We start from the raw sequence: 27,102 nt of genomic DNA, 5'->3' as shown, positions 1-27,102 counted from the left end.
ACACCAACGTTTTTTTTTGGGAAGGCAGTTGTTACTGGGTTATACGTAGAAACTGAGCAGATCGAGGGTCGAGGGTGTTGTATGCTAGCCTGGCTCTGCCCTCCTACGTACTTCCGCTCAATTTTGATTTTGCTTCTGTACTAGGTCTGGCCATGAGGTAAGTAAGTCAGATGTCTCCGGTTAATTTTCTACCAGCCAATCAGCGAACAGAGGGAGTGGCTGTCGTGCGCTAGTTTGTGTTGTAGTTCCGTAATGGCGGCGGAGAAAGATGCGAGCGAAGCCATTCGGTCCGTTGTGGCAACGCTGCCGAATATCCATAAGCTAAAGCCAGAGCAAGAACAAGTTTTGCTGAGTTTTGTTGGTGGCCATGATGTTGTGGCCCTCCTCCCCACGGGGTTTGGGAACAGTTTGATTGTCCAGCTACGGCAGCTAGCTCTGTTACAGTAGTGGTGAAGGAATTGGCTAAGGCGAACGCTAGCGATTGGTTATGGCAGATCAGAGTGGCTCTGGGCAGATCCAATAGTTTTAAACTTCAACAGAGTACCCGCCTACAAGGAAGTCAATGCTTGTCAATGGAGCAAGGCCAGACTCTCTGTACAAATGAAATGTACCAGAGTCTGGTTAGGACTGTTAGCTTTTGTAACATGCTGACTAGCGACTGAGTTAGCCTGTTGCTAGCTCATCCGTTTGTGGCCTACGTCCAGATTCCGACCTGGAGCAGAGTCGGTTGGTGCTCGCTCGTTGCCGGAGATCCGTGGGGACATATCGAGAAGATTCCAGATGAGTGTTCGGGATTGGAACTGCGTGTGTTGGAAGAGGTGATCATCCACTTTTCCGTGGCGATCGTACATTCCTCTGGGAACTGTAAATCCATCTTAAATTTTGTTTGCTCAAGTTGAGTGAAGCGGCATTGTGTTTTTTTGCCTCAACGCACCCCAGCAACGAACAGGCCTGCAACATTTATTATTTTGTGTGCGTGTGAGTGGTGTGTGTGTGGGCCCACTATCGTTTATGGTTAAAGTACATACTTTATCTTTAAGGTGTGAGCATTCTATTTGTGAGTGTACAAACAAGATCGTATTGTTATATTGTTTTGTTTGTTGTGTAGTGAGGTCCACAAGACCACACGGAGCCAACATCTTGCCACACCTGAAGAGTGATTCAATCACATCAGAATCAGCCCTTGTGACACCCTCAGTATGCTGATTACCCACCAAACGCCGATGCAAAGGAACCATAGAATGGGGGGGGGACCTCCCCAATCTACCAAATCAGCCCTCCTGCTAGCTTGCAAGCTTCAAAGGGCCTGATTTAGACAACACGTCTCCAGCGACCATTTGCTATCCGTTTCGGCGGCGATTTGAACAAAGAACATACCTTGATCAGAACTTTTGAGGAAAGTTCTTGAGACTTTACCACAAGAGTACAAGGTGGAGAATTATGAGAGGGATATTTGTGTTATGTTTGTTACTTTGTTTTAATGTTGTGTTCACTGAAATCTTGATTCTAGTAACAACTCCTTCGTCCTGAAAGATAACCACGTCATTCTTGGTATCTACACGAAGCTATCATAATAAAACAATCATTCAACTATATTTTGTAACTGTACCAAGATGTCCAGAACAATATTTGAACCATCGAATGATCAGCCAGAGATCAGATCACACCTTTGGTAGGTGTGAAGGAAGGAGGGTGGAGTTGAGAACCCAGCTTCCCCCAATCCACATCTGACCCCAGACGGGTCCTCCCTCGAACTGTATAAAGCCCTAAGATGACCATCAATCTCGGACTCCAGCGAAACCGACCATGGCATGAACGCCATCAGGATTGGCGTTCCAAGGACGTCGCCAAGCTTCTCCTGAGATTCAACTTTATAGTGATTGCGACACTATCGGGACGTTTCAACAGAAGAACCAAAAACGCAATTCCAAATGCGACTTCACTGAGATCCCGCAGACTCAGTCACATGACCCAGCGCAGCCGCGCTGTGACTTCAGATTCTTCAAATGGACCTTTGGCGCAAACCGCCCTCAACATCATTGATCAACCCCTGATCAAACGTAACTATGGCTAACGCTCTTTCCTCCTCGACATGGCATTGGCGTGAGCTCTGTTTATGATTTGTAAGGATGTAATCACTGACTGTACAATTTCTGCCTTTCTTTAAGTTAGACCATTTCATTCTGTTCATTGAAACCAATCTCTCATATCAAACCCATAATCCAACTTTTCATAAGATCTGTTTACCTTACTTGAATAAATTCATTGTAAAGATATTTTGACGTGCGTGTTCACTGATGTTACGATTGGCTCTACTCTTAGAACGAATTCATTCCTAAAGATGAGACTGATTATTACATATTAAACATAGGATTCCCTAATGTCCTAAACCAATATTAGGGTGGTGCCCCAGACTTTATGATAAATTAAGTATTTCTATCTTTAAACGAGCAAACCCCGCTACATATTGGTGCCCCGTGTGAGGCTAAGATAGATTGAAATGAGCAATCGTAACTTTTGTGAAACGAACTGTTAAAATAGAGCGAGCTCTAACTGTATGTAGCACCATGTATTTAATACTACTGTGCCTAGGCTACAGTGGCTGTGTGCGTATTCAATTGTTTTTCGTGAAATAGCTGCTAGTGTGTGTGTGGGACCAGCTAGCTCAAAGGAAGCAGCTAGGTTTGACCGGAGGTACGCGCGTGCTCAGAAACACCGCTTCCCCGACATTTACGTTGTAATCTGCCTCGGCCAGCTCTTCACGGAAAGTAGCATAAGAGCCTTTATTATAGCCTCTATTTTAATAGTGTAGCTATTTGGTTAAGTGAATTAACCAACCAACTAATACGTTGGTGCACATGTCTAGTTCAGGGAAACAGACAGTAGTGCTTAGTCCTGAAGGACTTTTGTTTAGAAGCAACTAAACAACGCAGTTCTGTACACGTAACCTACCGCCACCACGAGTGTGTGTGTGGGACCAGCTAGCTCAAAGGAAGCGGCTAGGTTTGACCGGAGGTACGCGCGTGCTCAGAAACACCGCTGCCCCGACATTTACGTTGTAATCTGCTTCGGCCAGCTCTTCACGGAAAGTAGCATAAGAGCCTTTATTATAGCCTCTATTTTAATAGTGTAGCTATTTGGTTAAGTGAATTAACCAACCAACTAATACGTTGGTGCACATGTCTAGTTCAAGGAAACAGACAGTAGTGATTAGTCCTGAAGGACTTTTGTTTAGAAGCAACTAAACAATGCAGTTTCTACACGTAACCTATTATGCCGCCACGATATAGCTTGTCGAAAAAAGCATTGACTATTCCCGCAGCTGTGTTTTAAAATACCAGTGGTTGCCAAACTAAAGTTACATTATTAGATGCAGTTCATCAATGTGGTTTAGTTACGTTGACTTCAAGAAGCTACTTAGTAACTATAATTGTGTAAAGTATGTACTATAATTACCTTGTACCTTTATTTGTTATTTGTATACGTCTTTGGCAGTCAATTGTAACCATAACCTAAATGAGTTTATTGAAACTAGTTTGATTTAACCCTTGTGTTCTCCTCGGGTCGTTCTGACCCATCAGTCATTGTGACCCACCGTCGTATTGCGACAACTTTACCGCATACAAAAACAAAGTGAAGCATTTTCTTTTAACCGTCGGGCTGTCTCAGACCCCCCACATTGCGAAGGTTAAAAGAAAAGTATTTTTATTTGGTTTTGTATTGGGTAAAATTGGGTAAACACAATGATGGTTCGTTATGAACCTTTGGGTCATGTGACCCGAAGGCAGCACGAGGGTTAAAAAGATTGGAAAGCCGACAACTTTTCCCTCATCTAGACCCCTAGTCACAAAGCTTCAATTGCTACGGCCATTGTAAGCCACTTCAAGTGCCTCTTTTTGTTTCAATAATTTCCTCTCAACCTTTTTCCTATGTCATGTCATAGCTTAATCACTCATAGCCATGCCAATGTCTGGGGAGGGGGGGTGACATGCTGTTACGCTGCTGTGGTCTTTCTTCTCTTGTCTTCATGTCAACAGTTTCATCGACGACGGTCTATGAAAGTTGACATCCGGGGGGATGTAGTGAGGTCCACAAGACCACACGGAGCCAACATCTTGCCACACCTGAAGAGTGATTCAATCACATCAGAATCAGCCCTTGTGACACCCTCAGTATGCTGATTACCCACCAAACGCCGATGCAAAGGAACCATAGAATGGGGGGGGGACCTCCCCAATCTACCAAATCAGCCCTCCTGCTAGCTTGCAAGCTTCAAAGGGCCTGATTTAGACAACACGTCTCCAGCGACCATTTGCTATCCGTTTCGGCGGCGATTTGAACAAAGAACATACCTTGATCAGAACTTTTGAGGAAAGTTCTTGAGACTTTACCACAAGAGTACAAGGTGGAGAATTATGAGAGGGATATTTGTGTTATGTTTGTTACTTTGTTTTAATGTTGTGTTCACTGAAATCTTGATTCTAGTAACAACTCCTTCGTCCTGAAAGATAACCACGTCATTCTTGGTATCTACACGAAGCTATCATAATAAAACAATCATTCAACTATATTTTGTAACTGTACCAAGTCCAGTACAATGTCCAGAACAATATTTGAACCATCGAATGATCAGCCAGAGATCAGATCACACCTTTGGTAGGTGTGAAGGAAGGAGGGTGGAGTTGAGAACCCAGCTTCCCCCAATCCACATCTGACCCCAGACGGGTCCTCCCTCGAACTGTATAAAGCCCTAAGATGACCATCAATCTCGGACTCCAGCGAAACCGACCATGGCATGAACGCCATCAGGATTGGCGTTCCAAGGACGTCGCCAAGCTTCTCCTGAGATTCAACTTTATAGTGATTGCGACACTATCTGGACGTTTCAACAGAAGAACCAAAAACGCAATTCCAAATGCGACTTCACTGAGATCCCGCAGACTCAGTCACATGACCCAGCGCAGCCGCGCTGTGACTTCAGATTCTTCAAATGGACCTTTGGCGCAAACCGCCCTCAACATCATTGATCAACCCCTGATCAAACGTAACTATGGCTAACGCTCTTTCCTCCTCGACATGGCATTGGCGTGAGCTCTGTTTATGATTTGTAAGGATGTAATCACTGACTGTACAATTTCTGCCTTTCTTTAAGTTAGACCATTTCATTCTGTTCATTGAAACCAATCTCTCATATCAAACCCATAATCCAACTTTTCATAAGATCTGTTTACCTTACTTGAATAAATTCATTGTAAAGATATTTTGACGTGCGTGTTCACTGATGTTACGATTGGCTCTACTCTTAGAACGAATTCATTCCTAAAGATGAGACTGATTATTACATATTAAACATAGGATTCCCTAATGTCCTAAACCAATATTAGGCTGGTGCCCCAAACTTTATGATAAATTAAGTATTTCTATCTTTAACACTTGTGCTGCCTTCGGGTCACATGACCCAAAGGTTCATAACGAACCATCGTTGTGTTTACCCAATTTTACCCAATACAAAAACAAATAAAAATAATTTTCTTTTAACCATCGCAATGTGGGGGGTCTGAGACAGCCCAACGGTTAAAAGAAAATGATTCACTTTGTTTTGGTATGCGGTAAAGTTGTCCGCAATACGACGGTGGGTCACAATGACTGATGGGTCAGAATGACCCGAAGATAACACAAGGGAGCAAACCCCGCTACAGTTGTATTTGATAGATTCAAACCTAAAGAGAGACATAAGGGGTTATAGTCAAATAAGGTAAAATAGTAAAGTAACATAGTATTGTAAAGTGAAAAAAGGGACATTCATTTGGATTACAATGTACTAAATATTTGTTTAATTGAATTATTTTGGTCAATATCATTGGAAATCGAAACAACTCTAAACAAAATCTATAACCTTTTAATTAAATCAGTTGTTTGGTATACAGTGTCTGGTCCTACTTATTTATAGGTATTTAAAGATTTGGTCTGAAATAGTAAAAACTCAAAAGTCCCATCTAGTTACTTATAAGGCCTTATACGTTAGATCTTAGTGACACCATTTAAAAAGAATTGTAGAGCATTATACATGTTACAACACAATGCTAATAAAAAGAAATGCACTGCCGGTTGGTGGCTCACGAGATTGAGATCAATAGCTGCATCGTTAGTGAGAGATTGCATCTATATTTATTTACACAGCATTTTGCCTACAAATGATAGTGATGTTGGTGTATACAATTTATACCTTGCTTTGAAGAGGAAAAAGGTGACTTTTTAAGTGGTAATTAAATATCTATATTTCCAGACTGATGACAGCGTTTGGAAGGGAGAGCATCATCAAATGGTCATTGCTCAAGCTGATGTATTGTTGATAGCAGAAATTGGGTTGCATTAAGTGTAGAAGCAAATGTTATAACCATCTTATGTCTATATTAGAACTTCAACCTAAAATGCAACACAATTCCAGACCTGTCCATATTCCAAATGAAATAAAATTACTATTGTTTCCTCCAGACGGCAGACAAGGTTCTCATCCAGGAGGGCATTGAGTGGGAATATTTACCATCAAGGGCGACTCCGGGACTCATTGGAATTGTCCTTGAAGGCCATGTAGTACTGCGGGACCTTCCAAAAGTCGATTTTGCGGCTGCCATGCTGTTTGGCCTCATTTTATAATTTGAACCTGGACTACCCTGTTGAATTGAGGTACGCCTTTTGAGGTGATACACAAAATAATCCTGGAGTTGAAGGCAGCACACTTTCTAAGAGGGCACACATTGTTAAACTCAAACTCATGGAGTGAGATGTTTGAAAAACAAATCTCCTGATTTGACCGAAAATGGAGTACAGTGTTTACTAATGTCTGATTTGACTGAAAATGGAGTGCATAGTGTTTGCCAATGTCTTAAGTGTTCTGAGAAGCATTGTAGCTCACACTTAATATTCATATTGTTCTTTGTATTACATTTCTAGCTCAAGCGCTGTATGTTCACGTCTTTGTTTTAGATTCCTACCATAGGCACCTTGTTTCATTGAGATTGTTTGAGCTATATATATGGGGTAAATATATGGTATAGGGTAAATACAGCAATTCTTTTTTTTTTTAAATTAAGATTAAAGGTTGAAATGTCTTTATTGCAGTGTTGCAAAATAAAACATCTATATTCTGGTAAATCCGAAATTTTTTATTTTTTGACATTTAACGAAGTTTCAGTTATTAACCATGTACAATATTCAAATGATACTACTAAAATATATTTCAAAGGAAATATTAAGTTATGAATTAACTTTAAAAACACATTGAATAATTTAAATTACGTAAATCGATGAGGTCGATTTAAACATGAAAACTTTGGATTTAAGTTGTGTAAAATCAGGTTTGTTTAATATCGAAATTGTAAGTGTATTACAATGAAAGATACATGTAGAGAAAAACATGATTTTATTGTACACTTTCTTCATGTAAATGAAATGGGGAAAAATCATGTAGGATTACAGTAACATTAGTTATCAGAGGTGGAGTTAACAGGAAATAATGGGGAATTTTGGACATACAATTTGTAATGGTGTTAATAAACTTCTTTTTCGTAATTAATTGATGACGATGGATTATGAACACTCCACAAATATGCCAGATCAAGCAAAAATCGAATTTGACATTAAAAAAAGAAATTGCTATATAATCACATCTGCCTGGCATAAACTAGATAGTTAAACATAGCATACTAATATAATAAATTGCCTAACACTGACAAATGACAATCCATAATACAATCCAAATTGAACAGAACAAATTTCATTTTACATTTACACATATGCTCCTTGGGTTGAAAGGAATAGTGTGTGGGCTTGATTGTCTTCAGTGGTAGTCTTGAAAAGAGATATGATTTTGGTTATCCCAGTGTTGACTCATCAACATAAGCACTAAAGTGAAAACATGCCAATTATTTACTATGCATTTTGTTCCTTATTTTACCAAATATATATTTGACAATAGATTGTCAGACAAGCAATAAAATATGATTTTTTTCGCCATCAAATTTACACCTAAATCACACTTCTTAAAGATCTAAAATGTTATCGCAAAAATGTTTAAAAGCTAGGCAATTGCTTAAAGTGGTTTGGGTTAATTTAGAATAAAAAAAACTCTTGATGTTCATGCATTGCAAACCACACACATTTATGCACTCCCAAACCCACAACAAATAATACATACAGCTAGTTGACAAATAAAAAATGTCCAATGCAAAGAACTGAATTCTGTAACAGTTTAATTGATTAAGTAAGAAAAGTACAATTGTAGAAATGTTGTGATACACAGCTAAAAGTTTCTCTATTGGACAATAACCTTATTACAGGGGAATGGTGAATTAAAGCATCATCGTAGTCTATCCCAACGCCAGATTGAGGCGTCGTCACAAACGGCAATCAAGATACCGCTGTCACGGCTGAAGCTCGTTTGCCTGATGGCTGAAGTACATCTGGGGAGAGTTAAGGTGGTGCACCTAAACACAAAAGGTTACACAATTTGAGTTGTTAGTACGCTTTGTAGATACAAGACCACATTTAACTGTTTTAGATTATATGAACACGGGACCAGCTCGCCACTGCATTACAGTATATGGTTGCCCACTATAACTTAGGCAATCATCAAATCACCATGCCTTATACGTTTTTAGAAGTCGTAATATTTTGTGTATAAATAGTGATTGAAAAGGCACAGGCAGAAGTATATGCCTGTTCATTAATGTAATATGTGACATGCTCTGGTGAAAAAGGGCAGTTGGAAGCCAACTAATTTCCTAGTTTTTTGCAGATTGTAAGCTTTCAAGTGATGTGTCATACCTTGAAAGCTGAAAATAGTTGAAGATGAATGATGATAAACAGAAAGCTCTAGGCCAGGTATTCGGCTTAAAAGATTTTAGACCTTTTCACGCCTTAACCCTTGTGTTATCTTCGGGTCATTCTGAACCATCAGTCATTGTGACCCACCGTCATATTGCGACAACTTTACCGCATACAAAAACAAAGTGAAGCATTTTCTTTTAACCGTTGGGCTGTCTCAGACCCACCACATTGCAAAGGTTAAAATAAAATTATTTTTATTTGTTTTTGTATTGGGTAAACACAACGATGGTTCTTTATGAACCTTTGGGTCATGTGACCCGAAGGTGCATCCTGTTTCCACTGCCAATGCCAGTGTCATCCTTAAGATGTTTCTACAACTTCATTAGCGTCCACTTGTGGTAAATTCTGTTGATTGGACATAATTTGGAAAGGCACACATTTGTCTATATAAGGCCCCACAGTTGACAGTGCATGTCAGAGCACAAACCAAGCCATGAAGTCCAAGGGATAACAAAGGCCAAACTAGTGATCGGGGGAGAAGGGCCTTAGTCAGGGAGGTGACCAAGAACCCGATGGTCACTCTGACAGCTCCAGCGTTGCTCTGTAAAGAGAGGAGAACCTTCCAGAAGGACAACCAACTCTGCAGAACTCCACCAATCAGGCCTGTTTGGTAGAGTGGCCAGACGGAAGCCACTCTCAGACCATGAGAAACAAAATTCTCTGGTCGAATTAAACAAATATTAAACTCTTTGGCCTTAATGCCAAGCGTCATGTCTGGAGGAAACCAGGCACCGTTCATCACCTGGCCAATACCATCCCTACAGTGAACCATGGTGGTGGCAGCTGTTATGCTGTGGTGATGTTTTTCAGCGGCACGAACTGGGAGACTAGTCAGGATCGAGGGACAGATGAAAGCGGCAATGTACAGAGACATCCTTGATGAAAACCTGCTCCAGAGCGCTCTGGACCTCAGACTGGGCTGAAGGAGGACAAAGACCATATGCACACAACCACGATAACAAAGGAGTGGCTTCGGGACAACTCTATGAATGTCCTTGAGTGGCCCAGCCAGAGCCCAGACTTGAACCCAATTGAACATCTCTAAACGATTTGTTGGGGAAATAATCATTACATAAACTGTAGTTTTAAAACAGGGTAGCTCACTGTTACGCTGTACGCGACACACTGGTAAGAAAAACGTAATTCCACCGCTGTTTAGGAAGCCAAATGGTGACAGTACATTTTCTGCACACCCCTTATCAAAAGTCTGATTAGTTTTTCCAATTGGTGAAACAATCTAACTACTAACCTGTATTTCAATGCCACAGCCTGAACTGTATGCCAATCTGTTCACGAAGGTCTACAGGATTGTGAAAACAGCTAATATTTTCCAGTTGGGAGGTGCACAAAAGGACACATTTATTAGTGGTATCTTGCTTTGAACTTTTGTTTTGACAACCCAGTCATTTGGAGCAGATAAACATCTAAAGGCCCAAGGACCAGGATCAATGACCAGGATTGAGAGAGGCTGATATAGAGGAGTATAAGAGTATTTGAGAATCTGAATGAGCTTTTCCCTACTTCAGCACAGACAGCGCCCCCATGAGTCTTCAGACAGGGATGCTGTTACTGTCAAGGATCGCTTCCAGTAAACTTGTTATATTAGCCAGTTTTCCAAAAAATAAATTTCAAGCTTATTTATGTTTTTTACTGCCAGTGACACGGTTGTTAGAATGAGCTTGTTTCAAAGTGGGTTCTATATTAATGAATGTATGCAATATGAGTAAATGCTTAAAAATATCACTAGAAGGGAAAAACTTAAGAGGAAGTTTAAGGTTAGGACAATTTCTTCGTTTTCATGCAACTGTTTCAACTATGTGAGGCTGCCACATACCCTGCAAGAGGGAATAGTGATAGGCTATGAAGAATCTCAGGGAAATTAGAAGAAAACACTTTCATTCTACACTTCACTAAGTATTTTGAAGCGTAAATGAGCAGTAACAAATGTAAGCTTTTTTATCTGTGCAATCTTCATAAATAATATGTATGCATACTTAATTATACAGAAATATTATTAGTAAATTTTAGTTAAAAAAAAACTGACCCATCTGCAACGGACGCAAGCACACCTCACAATTTCCCCAGAAATTGGACCCTCTCTAGTTAATAATACATATGGCTAATTCTTGTGGTACGACTAATAAACAGTGGCGGGTCGTAAGGGCCTGCAAGGCCTTCTCTGCTGGCCTAAACATACTCCAAAAAATATGTAAATAAAATTATAAAAAAAAATTGAAAAAATATTTTTGCGTCAATTTCCCCCCATCTTAATGTCATTCAATAAATACACTGACATAAATAACAAAAAACATTCTCTGTAGTCTGTTCTCTTCATGTCATATTATGAGCTGCTGACAGTCTTGTATATTATGGTAGAGTTGTTATCCAATCATAATTCATCTAGCTTGTGTTGTCAGGTTCTATGAAATCTGCCTGAGGCCTTCAGAATCAACAGAGCAGGCTCCCGTGCGCTGTAAGTGAACGGAGACTGTCAATTGCGATAGCCAATCAGATCTTGAGTCTGTGACACCAAGGCCAGCTAGAATGCCTTACGCTGAACTTTACATATATACGCGTCATGTGATTGGAAAAGCACTCGCGAGAGCCTGAAAGAGGGCAATTCGTTAGCGAGAGATTCAGATAAATTCTGATCATCTGCAATTTATAATGTAAATAATGTGGCGCAGTCAGTGTCAACATGTTCAATTGTTTTGCTGTTGCATATTCTCAAAAACAAATGCAAATAATCTGTTTACTTAGATTTGCAATTAATACTTTGTTTCGTTATCATCTCGTTGGTGACTTATATGAAACGGCGACAATGCGCAGTTTATTAGACAAACTTTTTAAGCTCACATAGCGTACTTTTAGTGGACAAACTTTGTTAACTCATCTCTTAAAATCACTCTTAGTTTACTACTTAATTGTGAATGCGAGCTTATTGATTTTCAATGCTCCGGAAATTAAGTGTTGCTCGACTAGTCTATATTAAGGTGATGTAATGTGTAAGAGTGATTCTGTATGGATTCTCAAGCCGTGGTGTCATATTGATGGTATTGAAAGGTGTGAAGATACGCACGGCCCGCCACTGCTATTAAACTTATAGTTGTCGTTCGTAGGGTCAACCCCCACAATAAGATATGTAGAAGTTTAAGTGAGCAATATATTGTATACAAGGTCATATTGAAAATGTCCCTAGATTTATACAGGATTGCCATTGACTTTATAAAAACAAACAGTGTTGTGCATGAACGAGTTCAAAAGAACGCGTTCATTGAACACGTTCATTTTTATGAGAACGATGAACTGAACGCAACTTAATGACAAATAATGAATTTGAACGGTGAACACGTTCATATTATTTGAGGTCTAGCTAAAATGTTACAGAATGTTTTGCTTCTCCTGAGGAGACGCTGTCTAAATCGAATGCTTGCACCACATCGTTGCTCAGTGCCCGTAAAATGTTTGCTATGTAGCGACGTAGACCAAACAAGCAACGTATTGTATCTGGCCAGGATGTGCAAGTTGTGTCTGGGTGATAGTTGGATCTCCTTGTAATTAATCAGGAAGTTTTGTCAGTGCACAGAAAGGGACTAAGCCACGACCAGCTTTTCGCACTGGTACAACGAACCCTGAGGCTACTCACCCAAGATAGAATCAATATCCTGAAGAAACTACCCATTATGAAAAAGGATGTTGGGCTGGTGCAAAGATGAGAGTTAACATGAGCAGATACAAGCCTTTTCTCTCTTATTATGGAGAACGTGAGATCTCTCGCCAACAAAATGGGGGAGCTCTACGCACTAGCCATGGGTCAGAGGGCATATGGGGAATATAGTCTTTTCACAGGGGCAAGGTGGCCAGCTATAATTCCATCAGCTCAAGGGAGCCAAGGAACTGTACCGTCCAGCTGTGTGGAGTGTTCCAGCACTTGTTCAGCCTGAACCTTGAAAATGTCTAGGGCTGCAACTAACGATTATTTGAATAATCGATTAATCTGTCGATTCTTTTTTCGATTAATCAATTAATCGGATAAAAAAAACAAAAACAAAAAAGCATCAATTTCCAACCCTTTATTCAAAAACAGAACTGACAGTTCAAAAATCTTCAGAATGTGCACAAACATGCACACAATTTTGAAAAAGTTATTAATATTAGCGTGGATTTAATGCTATTTTCCAAGATAAGCAATTTATTTGAGTTTTGTTTAAAACTTTATTGAAAATTGAAAGGTTGTGGAAGTAGGCCAGACTTTATTAGAATAATCTGGTGTGTATATAAGATTTTTTGACACAATTTTGAAAAAAGTTAAGATTTGCGAGTGTAGCCGGTGTGTATCAGTGAAACTCACTCCTCAGGTATGTAACAGGCCACCCGCATCAACGAATTGCTAGCTTTTCGTTGGCGTAGTTGGTAGTGGTGGCGCTTGGGAAGCCAGAGGTGGTAAGTTCGAACCCAGTGCGGGACGATTTGCCCGATACCTCTGACGGAGCTTGCAAGACCACGTCTGTTACACTGGTGCCGTGACCCGGATCGCTAGGTTAGCATCAGCTAACCGGCCGGAGTGAGTTTGAGGGGTGAATGTAGCCAGTGTGAATCAGTGAAACTCACTCCTCAGGTATGTAACAGGCCACCCGCATCAACTAATTGCTAGCTTTTCGTTGGCGTAGTTGGTAGTGGTGGCGCTTGGGAAGCCAGAGGTGGTAAGTTCGAACCCAGTGCGGGACGATTTGCCCGATACCTCTGACGGAGCTTGCAAGACCACGTCTGTTACACGAGGATTAAGCTATTTTCAAAGATCAAAATGGTATGGGTTGTTTTCACCCGGTCCCTAACGCGATGCTGCAAAGTAGCGTCTTCCGAATGTGAGACGAATGTCGAATATGAAACTAACTTCACCTCGGTCAATTAACACACTGTTTCGATGTAGTTAGTGTGAAATGCTCCCACACCTTGAATGACTTGGGTCGTACTGATTTCTCTGCCTCCGCCATGTGTTTCAGAACAACGTTACTCAACGTCTCTCCGATGGCCTTTCCTCTACCTCCGCTCCAACCTCAACTAAACTTTTTTTTTTAAATACTCAAACATCTCCGCAACATATTGAGTGGCGTAATAATCGCGCGACAGAACGAATCGATAATGAAATTCATTGCCAACGCTTTTAATAATCGATTTTAATCGATTCGTTGTTGCAGCCCTAAAAATGTCCATGTGATGTTGAAGACTTCCTGCCTGCCAAGAAGGGCAATGCCACTGTCCTTAATGACTACAGACTGATGGCGCTTACAACCCACGTCATGAAGAAACCGGAGAGGCTAGTCCTCTTGCACCTGGTCAGTGCCTTCATGGATCCCCTACAAATTCACCTGCCAGCCTCTTATCAGAGTGCACAATGCCGTCATCTATATGCTCCAGAGGGTATACTCCTACCTGGATGTAGCCGTGTGCATGGAGAGAATCATATTTTTGCACTTGTCCAGTGCATTCAATACCATACAGCCTCAACTGTTGGGGGAGAAAATGAGGCAGATGCAAGTGGAAGCCCTCTGGGTCTCCTGGTTTGTTGACTGCCTGACAGGCCACAGTGTGCATCTGCATAGTTGTGTGCCTAAAGGCCGAATTATACTTCTCCGACTCCGTTACGGACAGACGGACGGAGTCGGACGGATTGGTTGAATTTATAGTACTCCGAAGGCTGTGGGTGCTGAAAACAATTCACCGAGAGAAGAGTAGGTGGCGCAACGGTTTTTTGTAAGTCGTCGTCGAGTGTTTATTTACCTAGGTTATCGAGAAGTCGGAGCAAATGTACAAATTAACCGTTTCATCAATAAAATACGCACATTTTCAGCAACTACACTGCCCATTTCTCGTCAAATTTTAATTCAGATGCTGATTTACATGTACTGTTTAGCTGAAATATGAATTGTAAAAACTTACAGCAATGGCGGTCAAAGGATTCTGTTCGTCCTGTTTATCACGGCAACCCCGCCCCTGAAGCAAGCGGTTCTTAATACGGACCAATCACAGCCAAGGGGTATCCTTAAAATGACGGACGGACAGACGGATAGTCAGGAAAATCAGGAGGTGCACGTAGAGCTCTCCGAAGGGCTCGGAGAGGGCACGGAGAGGGAATTCCTCGTCGGAGAGGGCGTTCCCTGTGTCTGTCTCCGTAAAAACGGAGAAGTATAAATCGGCCTTAAGCGTTGAGCAGCACAGAGCCTCCGCAAGGGACGGTATTGTCCCCCTTCCTGTTCACTCTGTACACCTCCAACTTTGGATATAACTTGGATACTTGCCATCCACAGAAGTTATGATGGATAATAAAATAGCTTAAAACACTGCTATTATGGGTGTATAAGGAATGGTCAGGATGGGGAGTACAGGGTTCTGGTGGATGACTTTCAAGTACCCGGGATTCCACTTGGACAACTGGCTAGAGTGAGCTGGTAACACCATGACCCTCTACAAAAAGGAACAGAGCAAGCACTACTTCCTGAGGCTGCTTAGGTCTTGTTAGAATTATGTTAATCGGTGGCTGGAAAGATAAACGAAAATTAAAAAGTGTTGATGCGTCAAGGCAGGTGATGCCAACAGAACTTAACTGATCAGGAAGGCAGGCTCTGTTCTGCGGACTAACTTTGGAGGAAGTGGCAGAGGCAATGGCACCTTTAGCATGACTGATCACACCCCAAGAAATGCTTTTGGAAGACCTCCCTGTCAGCATCCACAAAACTCCATAATGCCTCAACATAAGCAGTGCTGTTGGGGCAACACTACTCAATGCAGAGTACCGGTAATTTGACTGCAGTGTCTTGAGGAAAAAAAAAAAATATATATTTGCACAAAACTTCTGCTTTATTGACTTTTCCTAGATGTGTGTTTTATCACCCAGTATTTTAACATAGAAAAGCAACAACAAAAAAGTGACACGCTCTGGTGAAAAGGGGCCATTGATGGCATTCGTTCATTTTCATTTTCTTGCATATTACAAGAGTTAAAGTGTTGAACAATCCAGTCAATATAATAAACAACATGTTTAGGATCACTAAATTGTTCTTGTTTACCCAAGCTTCCAGTTGAGTTGTGGGCACGTCATGCGTGATGTGATTTGCATCGGGGGGCAGACATCCCTAGGCTACTTAAAAATGTTTAATATGTAGGCTGTTTGTGTCTGTACAAAGTATGATCCCATCTCATACTTGGTGAAAAAACACATATCTAGGATAAGTCAAGAAAGCAGGATCTTGGAATCTGCTTGAGTGTGAATGTTTTCTTTTTATTTTCTTCACTGCGGTGAAATAACCGGTGCTCAACGCAAAGGGTCTAAAATCCTTGAAGCCGAATATCTGGGCTAGAGCTTTCCAGGTTTACCAACATTCAGATAAGCACACAGCTGCATGGTAGCAGCAGCAGCGTTCGCTCCGGTAATATACAGCAGACAACACTTGACAATGTTCGACAAAAAACAATGCACGTGTCAACCTCCTGCAAATTAACCATAGTGTTAGCTAAATGGATCGCCACAGCTGCAGTCCGATTTACATAGCGGAGGACGAAGGTGTGCGTGACATAATTCGGATTGCGTTCAATGACCCAATTTATGAGTTACCCTCAAGAGCCACAGTCGTCTATAGGAAACACGAGCAACAATGTGTTGTATGTTCAATATTGTAGGCTACAACCTGTGTGAGTGAATACAATTTCCTCTTGTTATCCTCCAGTTATTTGAAGTTTTAAAGTACACCCTTTTAATGTCATTTCACCCAAAAAAATATTTTATTGGGGTAAAGTTTGAACAGATTAAATAGATTGAATACATTTGCGATTAATCATATGAAATAATGCGATTAATCGTGATTAAATATTTGAATCGCTTGACAGCCCTAATTAATATTGAACTTTTTAAATCGGCACCGTACCCCTCTTGCTGAAACAACCATGTACTTTTCAGAAACTTTAAAGTATTTCCACACATGATCGCATGATCCTTGTTGGAAATGTATGGCTGGGTGTCACCCTGCCCCCACCTCTCATATGCTAAAATCTGGAGTTTCTGGACGGATACTTGATGGCTCTCACATAATTCGTCCCTAAAAAAAACTCCACAAGCCATGTATGATGCATAGCTACAATTCTGAACACCAGTGTGTCAAATAAGCCAAATAACACCCGACAGGATCACTGATCGAAATGTTTCAAAGCCTAACTCAATGTTGCCTACTACAAAATTACTCAAACAGTAAGCGTTCATCACAAAATATATGATACCCCTCGGTGATACACATACAGTAGGATCACTATGGCTGACGGTGCCATACTGTTTCTGTTAGGCTACTGACTGGATCAGAAATGTTCAGACAGTGTCTCTTTTTCTTTTAAAATGTAACCTTTAGATGCGTGAGTTCTAAATATTTCCGACTGTCTCCACAGCGCAAGTTATTTTTCCGAAACGGTAGCTAGCTAGCTAGCTTTAGTTAAGAAAGTGCAACTTAAGCTTACGTTTCTAGTTTAGCTTTGATTTACCAACATACTTTCGATGAGGTAGGCTACAGGCGGTATGTTTTTCTGAACTTTGTATGTTATGTTGCTGACTGGAGATAAGTCAGCTAGTATATATCTATATTAATAATACATCATAATAATTGCATATTAAATCGCAATTGCAAATTAATCGCGATTATCTTATTTTCCGAAATCATTCAGCCCTACTTCAGTTCAAGCCATGGTTGTACCACACACAGCATGGTAAACTTAATGGCTGCATAATATGCTATCCTTTACAAATAATCAGATTTTTTTATTTTATTGATTGTTCTTTTTATATAATTACATGGTTCTTGCAGGTTTCAGCAAGTCAAATTTAAGACCTTTTTAAGACATTTTAAGACCATAAAGATTGAAATTTAAGACCTACATGACGCATTACCCCAAAAAATATTCAAATCAAAGAAATTCTGAAGAAAAAAAAATATTTCAATGAATTCAGTCATTGAAAAAGCATAAATGTAATTTACAGATAAAACAATCACATTAGTAATTTTTGAATATTTTTTAGGCAAAGTTTGCAGCGAGCCTTGTACCTGGAGCTGGGTATACCGCTTGTAACCAACAGCGGAAATCGCTGTGATCTAGCCATGTCTTGTTGAAAGTACACTTTCCCATTTTCCACACGTAGCCGAACTTTAACCAACTCTGAGGAAGTGCAGACGTATTTCGCGGGCAGGTATTGCATTTATAACAGGATTTGTAGTTTTATCACCGTGTAGCCTACATACCAACACCAATATCCCCCAGAAAGAACTACAACACACCGAACCAACGTTCTGAGGGCAGCGTTCTGCTGATTTTGTTTGTAGAGCTCCGCTTTGTAGGCTGCGACGCAATACTTTTTTGCTACTTTGTCATAACTTTCTGCGGCCAGTGGTTCTGGAACTGAACGAGGGTAAAACCTTTTTTAGACCTGAGTAAATAAAATTTAAGACCTCGGATGAAAATATGGCCGTTTTTAAGACGTTTTAAGGCCTTAAATGTAAAGTTTTGAATTTGAGACTTTTTAAGACCCCGCGGGAACCCTGTAATTAGCATTTATGTAATACATGTAATATGATCAAATAAAAAAAACACAAAGCGTGACTGTGGAATGTCTGGCTATTTAGCTAATTTGATTAATTATCAATGTACTTTTAAATGGATGTTTTGTAGACTGTGCAGGCAGCACAAGCCTGCGCCTAAGAAAGGTGCCACAAAGAGGGCTTTTGTTGAGGTCGGGGCCATTACCTACAGAAAATGTGAGAGTATCTTGGCGGTTGAATCCCTAAATATTTTAACTAAATATTGTTTTTTAAATCTAGGGCGTGTGAATGGGGTTGCAAAGCAGCTAACAGAGCTTCCCCAAACTTGTGACTGTGGCCTGTGCTGCCCACAGACTGACCCTTGCCTGCAAATACTCACCAAACAATGTGAAATACATGGCCACTTTCAGGAACCACCTGCAGGACCTGTACTTGTATTTCATAAATAGTGCAAATCGTACTGCCACTCTCAAGGCTGCATCCACCACCCTGGGTGTCAGTGACTTAAAGCTAAAGGTAATATTATTAACATATTATTATCATAACTAATCATTATTGCATATGACATTTACAGGAAGTGAAGGACACACGCTGGCTCTCACAGCACAAGGCCATTGAGACCCTACAGAGGAACCTTAGTGCCGTCCTTGGAACCTTGGTAGAGGAGGCAGAGGTGCGCAAATGTCCTGGGGCAAGGGGACTCTATACATTCTGTGCTACGTACAGATTTGTGGCTGCCGTGTACCTCCAGGCCGATGTTTTGCCCCACCTCGTCTGCCTGTCTAAAGTCTTCCAAAAAGCACATGTAAATGTTTTACATATCAAAGAGCAGGTATGATTTACATTTACATTTAGTCATTTAGCAGACGCTCTTATCCAGAGCAACTTACAGTAAGTACGGGGCATTCCCCCGAGGCAAGTAGGGTGACGTGCCTTGCCCAAGGACACGTCATTTTGGGGAATGACTGGGGAATCGAACCGGCAACCTTCTGATTACTAGCCCGATTCCCTAACCGCTCAGGCACCTGACTCCACATACAGCACGAGGAGGAGAGGGATAGGAGAGGGCGAGAGGTCCAAGATGAGTCAAGGGAGGGGCAGTGGGACAGATTCCAGCGAGAGTAAGGATGCACCGATACAATTTTTTAAGGACTGAGTACGAGTTCCGATATATTTTTTCTGGTACTCGCCGATACCTGTACATTTATGAATATATTCATTATAAATTTTTTGGGGTGTTGTGGCAGTTTTCCAAGCACAACAAAGTGAGAATAATGAATGTAGGACAGCGTCTTTATTATCCATCATCTTCCGCTTGTCTTGGGGTCGGGTCGCGGGGGCAGACTTTCCTCTCCCCGGCCACTTCCACCAGCTCTTCCTGGGTGACCCCGAGGCGTTCCCAGGCTAGCCGCGAGACATAGTCCCTCTAGCGTGTCCTGGGTCTTCCCCGGGGCCTCTTCCCAGTGGGACGTGCCCAGAACACCTCACCAGGGAGGCGTCCAGGAGGCATCCTTATCAGATGCCCGAGCCACCTCAACTGGCCCCTCTCGACGCGGAGGAGCAGGGTTCTACTCTGAGCCCCTCCCGGATGACCGAGCTTCTCACCCTATCTCTTAGGGAGAGCCCAGACACCCTGCGGAGAAAACTCATTTCGGCCACTTGTATTCGCAATCTCGTTCTTTCGGTCACCACCCACAGTTCGTGACCGTAGGTGAGGGTAGGAACGTAGATCGACTGGTAAATAGAGAGCTTCGCCTTTCGACTCAGCTCCTTCACCACGACGGACCGATGCAGAGCCCGCATCACTGCGGACGCCGCACCGATCTGCCTGTCGATCTCGCGCTCCATCCTTCCCTCACTCGTGAACAAGACCCCGAGATACTTGAACTCCTCCGCTTGGGACAAGATCCGACCCGGAGATTGCACTCCACCCTTTTCCGGTCGATAACCATGGCCTCAGATTTGGAGGTGCCGATTCCCATCCCAGCCGCTTCGCATTCGGCTGCGAACCGCTCCACTGAGAGCTGAAGGTCACGGCCCGTCTTTATGATTACTCGAATTAAAAAAGTATTATTTTTATGTGCTTATCACAAATTGAAAGCACAAATGTCAGTGTCTGATAACCTTCAAAGGGCATAATTACCATTAAGAAAGGCTGGTGGGATCATCCAATAGGGGGCCGACTACGCTTGTCAACAGACTTATCAGCTAGAGTTATAAATTATGGTTGGTCTCCTGCAGTAGGCTAATACCGCACTAAGTTTTCTTTTTATGCAATGTGAAATGTGTACAGCTGTGGTAGTTGCATAGGGTGTGAATTTAGTATAGTGCATTGTTTAATATTTACTCCAATAAAGTTCTGTTTAACAAATTATTATCGAAGGAATTATTTTGAGCCACCATAAACTCCATGGGATAACTTTTGTGAGGCTTGGTCTGAAGATCATCTCTGGCAATTGTGAAGAAGATTTGACAAAAATTGTAGAAGGATTAGCAAAAAAAAACTTTTTTACTTAAAATTCAAGATGGCAGGGAATCTATATAACTGGGTATGACGTCAGAGTGCATTGAACTCGTCTTGATCCAGGGAATCCAACGATACCTCATTTTGGAAAATGAGGCATATGGTTCAAAAGTAACGTGTGTAAACACACCTTCAATTTTTGACCCATTGGTGGCGCTAGAGGGTTCGAATGGGAGACATGAAACTTGGTGAAATTGATGAGGGGACTGGCCCCAAAGAGTGTGCCAAATTTCACAACTTCTGACCATACAGTTCTAGGGGCTGCCATAGACTCCCATGGCGGAAAAAGATGTTTAATAATAATAATAAATATAGTTGATAATCCAGCATCACGACATGCTTGATGACTGTGGCTGGATTCAATCCTACGACCTTGCGTTTCAAAGGAGCCCGTCTTATCCCAGTGAGCTATTCTCACTGCTGGGAAATGCTGTGTTCGGTTACTTTATAAAAAAAGTAAGCCGTTTCTCCCGTGGCGAGCGTTGTCGATTTGACCCAAGTATAAACAGCTGTAATTCAGTCATATTTTGACATATCAAGGTGATTGTGGTAGGAATATTATTAGATGACATGCTCGTGATGACATTTCCAAAGTTTCGTCTCCATACGGTAAACCGTCGCCCCCACTGAGTTCCCTTTGTGCACACGAGGCACTTTTTGCCACAAATACGTTGTAACCTCCTAAACCAGGGCTCTTCAATAGGCGGCCCGCAGGCCGAATCCGGCCCCCGAGCAGCTTTGGACTGGCCCCCGGAGTGTGCTCCGGTAACCTCATTCAGTTCGTGACTATGACAAAAAAAAAATCACTCGTGACCAGGGCCGGACTTACCATTGGGCTTGACTGGGCCCCGTCCTATAGGGACTTCACAAACAAGGTATCGGCCATATACTAGTACTAGGCTACAGTATGGCCGCAGCATGTGTAGCGGGTTGAATAGCAAATGGATGTGAGATAATCGCATCAAAGTTGACATTCTCCAAACAGTAATTTTAATTTGACAGTATGTTTAACAACAAGACTAGCCAGCAATCTAGCCATGTCATTGTCCCCAAATCAAATCAAGATTTTTATGTGTTGGCCGCAGCATGTCTGAAGTAGAGCTAGGTTGACTAGCGAGGTGAATCGAATGGGATGTGAGATGAGCGGTTACGTGACAGACTGACACAGTAAATTCAGAAAAGGAACATTTTCCAAATAGGTTAAAAGAAATATTGAAGTCACTCATTGTTGTAATTACATGTTAGCTTGGTAAAGTTTCTCAAAATTGTAAACGGAGGTTTTGACTGCGTGACTGCGTCCCTGATGTTATTGTTACTTATTTCAGACACTTTGTACAGGCTCATACCAAGGAAAGATGTTCTTCTTTGCTCATACAAGCCAGCTCAATAATTTAGAACGGTGAACAATTTTGCTGGAACTACTTGGCTGATTGGCTGCAGCCAATCAGAATCGAGTATTCACCCAGACCATGGTATTTTAGATGCGTTCGACTTCATGCAGCGCCGGCGTCGTCTGCAGCCCGGCTGACTTGAAGTGGCCAATGGCATTCTCAGATTCAAGGGTGCTGCATGAAGTCAGTCCATGTCGAACGCGCCTAATAACTTAAATAAATGTTTTGTCATTGGGGAACATTTAGTCATTGAATCGTTAATTTAGGAGATTCGTTCAAAAATGCTGATTCATCCATGAAACAAGTGAAGTATTTGAGTAGTTGAATCATGCATTTTTTTTAATAATTCAGATTAATTAAACATTTTAAATAGACTTCAGCAATTCACATAAATAATGTTATTTTGTTTAGTTGTTTGTTCAGAATCGTGATCTCTAAATACATATAGTAGCTTGTGTATGTATCATTTTGTTCTATTTAAAGTCATGTATAGTTGGTAGGGCCCTAAAATTACCCCCACCGCCCTTAGTCTTCAATTTTTGTTAGTTAATTGCATTTTCTCCAATTGTCTGTTAATATGATATGCGATTTTTGAATCCTTGGGCCTATGCGGCCTCTTGGGCATATGTTGTTATATGCACTTACAAAATATAATATATTGACTCCTTCAGTATGTTGTTGTAATTTCTTTATTTGTTACCGTGAATACTCATATCCTCCGGCCCCTGACTTAGCCTCAGTTTCAAGAACCGGCCCCAGCTCCAAACTAATTGAAGAGCCCTGTCCTAAACCGTGCAACAGAACGTAAATAAAAATACAAGCAACGCAATCGCTAACAAGACGAACCAAATATTGAGAGATCCTTAGGGGTGGGAAAATAAAAAGAATATATAAACCCCTCAAAAAAAAGTTTGGAAACTTTATTTCGGTCGATTATTCCTCCCCTTCAATAATACCAATAGGTTTTGTATTTTCTATCGTTGGAAAGCCTGATTAGTCACCTTAACAACGAGGTACAACTTGTAAAGATCATGCATTAGTGGAATGAGAAACACAGCTAACCGTGTGGGTAGCGGGCCAAACAAATTTGCCCAAATCCCCTGCAATATTCTTATGTTGGTATTCACTCTCGTTTTGAGCTTCAAGTGGGATCAGCTTGGGCGTGCTGTATGTGCCAGAGTGTCCAATGCAAACATGTTGGCTGACTTGCGACAAATCCTGGTTGAGGAATGGGATGCCATCCCACAGCGGTGTGTGACAGGCTGGTGATCAGCATGAGGAGGTGCCAAGCTGTTGTGGCTGCGTATGGATCTTCCACACGCTACTGAGGTCCCTGACAGTGTAAAATGAATTAAGTGTAAAAATGGCCAATGTGTGTTGTTTTTTCCTTATTACTGTGGGAGAGTGCAATCATCCAATCCACCAAGCAACTCAAAACGAGAGTGAATACCAACAGAAGAATATTGCCGGGTATTTTGGCACATTTCTTTGGGCCACTACCCACACAGTTAGCTGTGTTGCTCGTTCCACGAATGCACAATCCTTACAAGTTGTACCTCTTTGTAAAGGTGACTAATCAGGCTTTCCAACAATATAAAATACAATACCAATTGGTATTACTGAAGGGGAGGAATAATCGACCAAAATATCATTTCCAAACTTTTTTTGAGGGGTTTATGTGAGAGAACAATGGTTGTGCTCGCCGAAGGCTTGAGCACACCCAATACGAAACTGTCCAAAACTGTAAACCAAAACACTGCTGTAGTTTTGGTTGTCTTTCAGAATTTACACCAAACAGATGACCCCAGGAAAGAATCAAACATCTGCTGATGTGGACGTCCAGGCCCACCTGATATTCTCAAAACACACAATCTGTGAATATCTTTAAGCTAAACTAAATACACATCATACACAGACTTGAATTTATAATTGTATGTCCTCTTCGGTCTCATTAACACTTCGAGCGCAAAGCGGGGGTCATTTGACCCAGTAAGAGAAACTAGAGAGGGTACAATTTCTGGGGAAATTGTAGGGTGTGCTTGCTTGCGTCGGTTGCACAGGGGTCCGTTTTTTAATGACATTTTTACAACTGATATTTCTGTATATTTTATATAAAAATGCATAGGGCCTACTTATTATTTAAAAAAGATGACATAGATTTAAAAGCATCTTTTTTTGCTGCTCATTTACAACTGAAAATACGAGTGAAGTGTAGAATGAAATAGATGTCTTCTCATTTCCCCTGCAAGAGGCAGCCTCATCGTTGAAACAAAACGAATAAATTTGGCAGACCAGTGTAAAAATTGACCTAATCTCTATGATTTAAACGTCATTTTAAGTTTTTCCCTTCTCATGATATTTTCAGGCATTTAGCCTACTCATTGCATTCATTCATTAATAAAGAACCCCCTTTGAAGATTATTCTACGACGTTACCCGGCAGTAGAAGATGGAATCGCGATTCAAACAGTACCATCTGCTAACTGAAAATATGCCCCCCAAAACGTAAATAAGCTTGATATTTATTTAATGGAAAATCGCTCATTTATAAAAAGCACACTGGTAGCGATCATTGTCAGTAACAACGCAAAATGCGATATAGCCCTGTATGGAGAAGCTGCCCCGGTAAATTGTACTACTACGGTACAGTACTAGACTACTGCTGTGTTCGTCTTGGTACTGTAGCGATTGCGTTGGTTGAATTGGATTTAACGTTCCGTTGTACGGTTTAAGGCCAGACACAGCAGGCAAAAATATCGTTTTATCATCGACTGGTCAATTTTGAGATTTTTGGCTATTTTGCTTCTAAAACATGTCTATTTTCAAACTAATTGAAAGCAAACATCCAAAATACACATTTAGGTGTTTATTTTAGTACACTTTGTCTCTTTGCGTCGGCAGATTTCTCACAAATTCAACAAAAGTTAGCATTCTAACGTAACGTACAGTACTGCGACCGTTGTCTGCACCATGTCATCAATGGTATCGTTGGAAAGCTCTCTTTCTCCTGCACGGTATTATCGGATCCAAACATGGTCATTTCCTTTGTACCAACCACCAATCGTGAAAGTACAAAGGCGGGTTTAGACCTCGAAACGAAATCCCATTGGCTAGTATCCATTTCTGACAACGTGATTCGTTCAAATGCATCACGTGACGTGTTCTGACACTTCCTGTTTAGCTTGCCTTTTAGCGGGACCTTTAAATCTAAAAATGCCAATATCAACGAAGACAAAACCCTCAGAAAAGACGACAACAATTATTACTAGCAAGAAGACAAATAAGACCAACAATCGAAACAGATAATGAAATTCCTTCACAAAGTGCATCCAAACGTAAATTGTCATTCAGTAAATTAGGAGATAGCGAGGGTGAAGAACGCGCCACACAGCAGTGGCTGATCATTCATGTAGCGCGTTTGAATGAACTTGTCAGTGAGTTAATCTGTCCTAATTGCGCAGGGACAGGCCTTAAAATTAATATAGATCCGCAGAATCATGGGTTCTGCAGCAGTTTACTACTTGAGTGTAGTCTGTGGGAAAGAGAGAGGTACCGCAAAAGTGTCTACACATCTACGCGTCTTCAAGACGGAACCAGGAACGACGTCGCGTTTGATGTGAATGTGCGAATGGTGCTCTTAGCGCATGAGTTAGGGATGGGGTATGCTGCTCTAAAGAAAATAGGTAAAGTGTTAGGGATACCTGCACTTCATCTGAAAACCTATCAGAGACATGACAAGAGAGTGACAGGTATGGAAACAGGGTTTAGATAAAGAAAACCTTAAGTTATGGGGGAGCAATAAATGCATCTCTCTCACTCAAGCTGTAAAATTGGTGGCACTATTGAAAACTTAAGTGTGGCATTGTTGTGTTTCTTCTCCCCCCTCCCCTATATTACTGATGGCTCCACTGTAGCCTCAATCTATCTGGTTACAAAATAATAAAGTAATATTTCATTCATAAAAGCATTATGTGGTCAGTTTTACTTTTATAGGACAGACTTTTCCTTTCGATGTCAAAGTGAAGAAAGATGAAACATATTTAAATAATGTAGCCTACCAGTACACATTTATTTTTCCTTTTGTGGCAGAAACATAACACACAATTAGTATGTGATTTGGATAGGACATGGGGGCAGCTTACAAAGGATGCGAGGGAGAGAGGTTATTCTTATTGTGTGTCAACAAAACTTAACCAGGTGAACAGTTTGTTATACACTATACATTTCATTTTAGTGGCAGAAATTGAGAGAGGGCTGGAGTCACTTCACAAGACCAGGGAGCATATCAGGCAGGCTTACGCAGATGTTGACCCAGAAGTGGCAGAGTTGCTGAGGGAGGATGCAGACGCAGTAATCAACATCAGCGTGTCTTTTGACGGCACCTGGCAGAAAAGAGGCTTCACCTCTCACTATGGGATTGGTGTGTGCATTGACCTCCTTTCAGGACTGGTGATAGACTATGAGGTCCTATCCTCTTATTGTCATGCTTGTGCTCTGAAGGACAATGCCAAGCGAGAGAATAAAATAACAGAGCAGGAGTTTGACAGCTGGAGAGAGACACACAATGACTGTGCTAAAAACTTTGCTGGATCTAGTAAGGCAATGGAGCAGGAGTCAGCAAAGAGGATGTGGGCCAGGTCTGTGACTCGCCACCAGGTGCGGTACACTGAGATGCTGTCAGATGGGGATAGTGCAGCATTTAGGCAGGTAGTTGCACTGAACCC

The 27,102-nt window shown here is 41.4% G+C and overlaps 1 protein-coding gene across 1 annotated transcript in view; it reads right to left on the bottom strand.

The window, feature by feature from the left end:
• Positions 1-7,406: 7,406 nt before the first annotated feature.
• eed (embryonic ectoderm development) overlaps positions 7,407-27,102 on the bottom strand; it is a 64,233-nt gene continuing 44,537 nt past the window's right edge. Inside the window, exon 12 of the mRNA XM_062447211.1 lies at positions 7,407-8,486. Coding sequence (XP_062303195.1) covers positions 8,360-8,486 — 127 coding nt within the window. The 3' untranslated portion in view covers positions 7,407-8,359. The remainder of the gene's footprint in view (positions 8,487-27,102) is intronic.

Source organism: Osmerus eperlanus, chromosome 21 (genome assembly GCF_963692335.1).
Source record: "Osmerus eperlanus chromosome 21, fOsmEpe2.1, whole genome shotgun sequence".
In the NCBI taxonomy this organism is placed as follows: Eukaryota; Metazoa; Chordata; class Actinopteri; order Osmeriformes; family Osmeridae; genus Osmerus; species Osmerus eperlanus.
The sequence above is the reverse complement of the archived record's forward strand: the minus strand, read 5'-3'. Positions and strand labels throughout refer to the sequence as shown.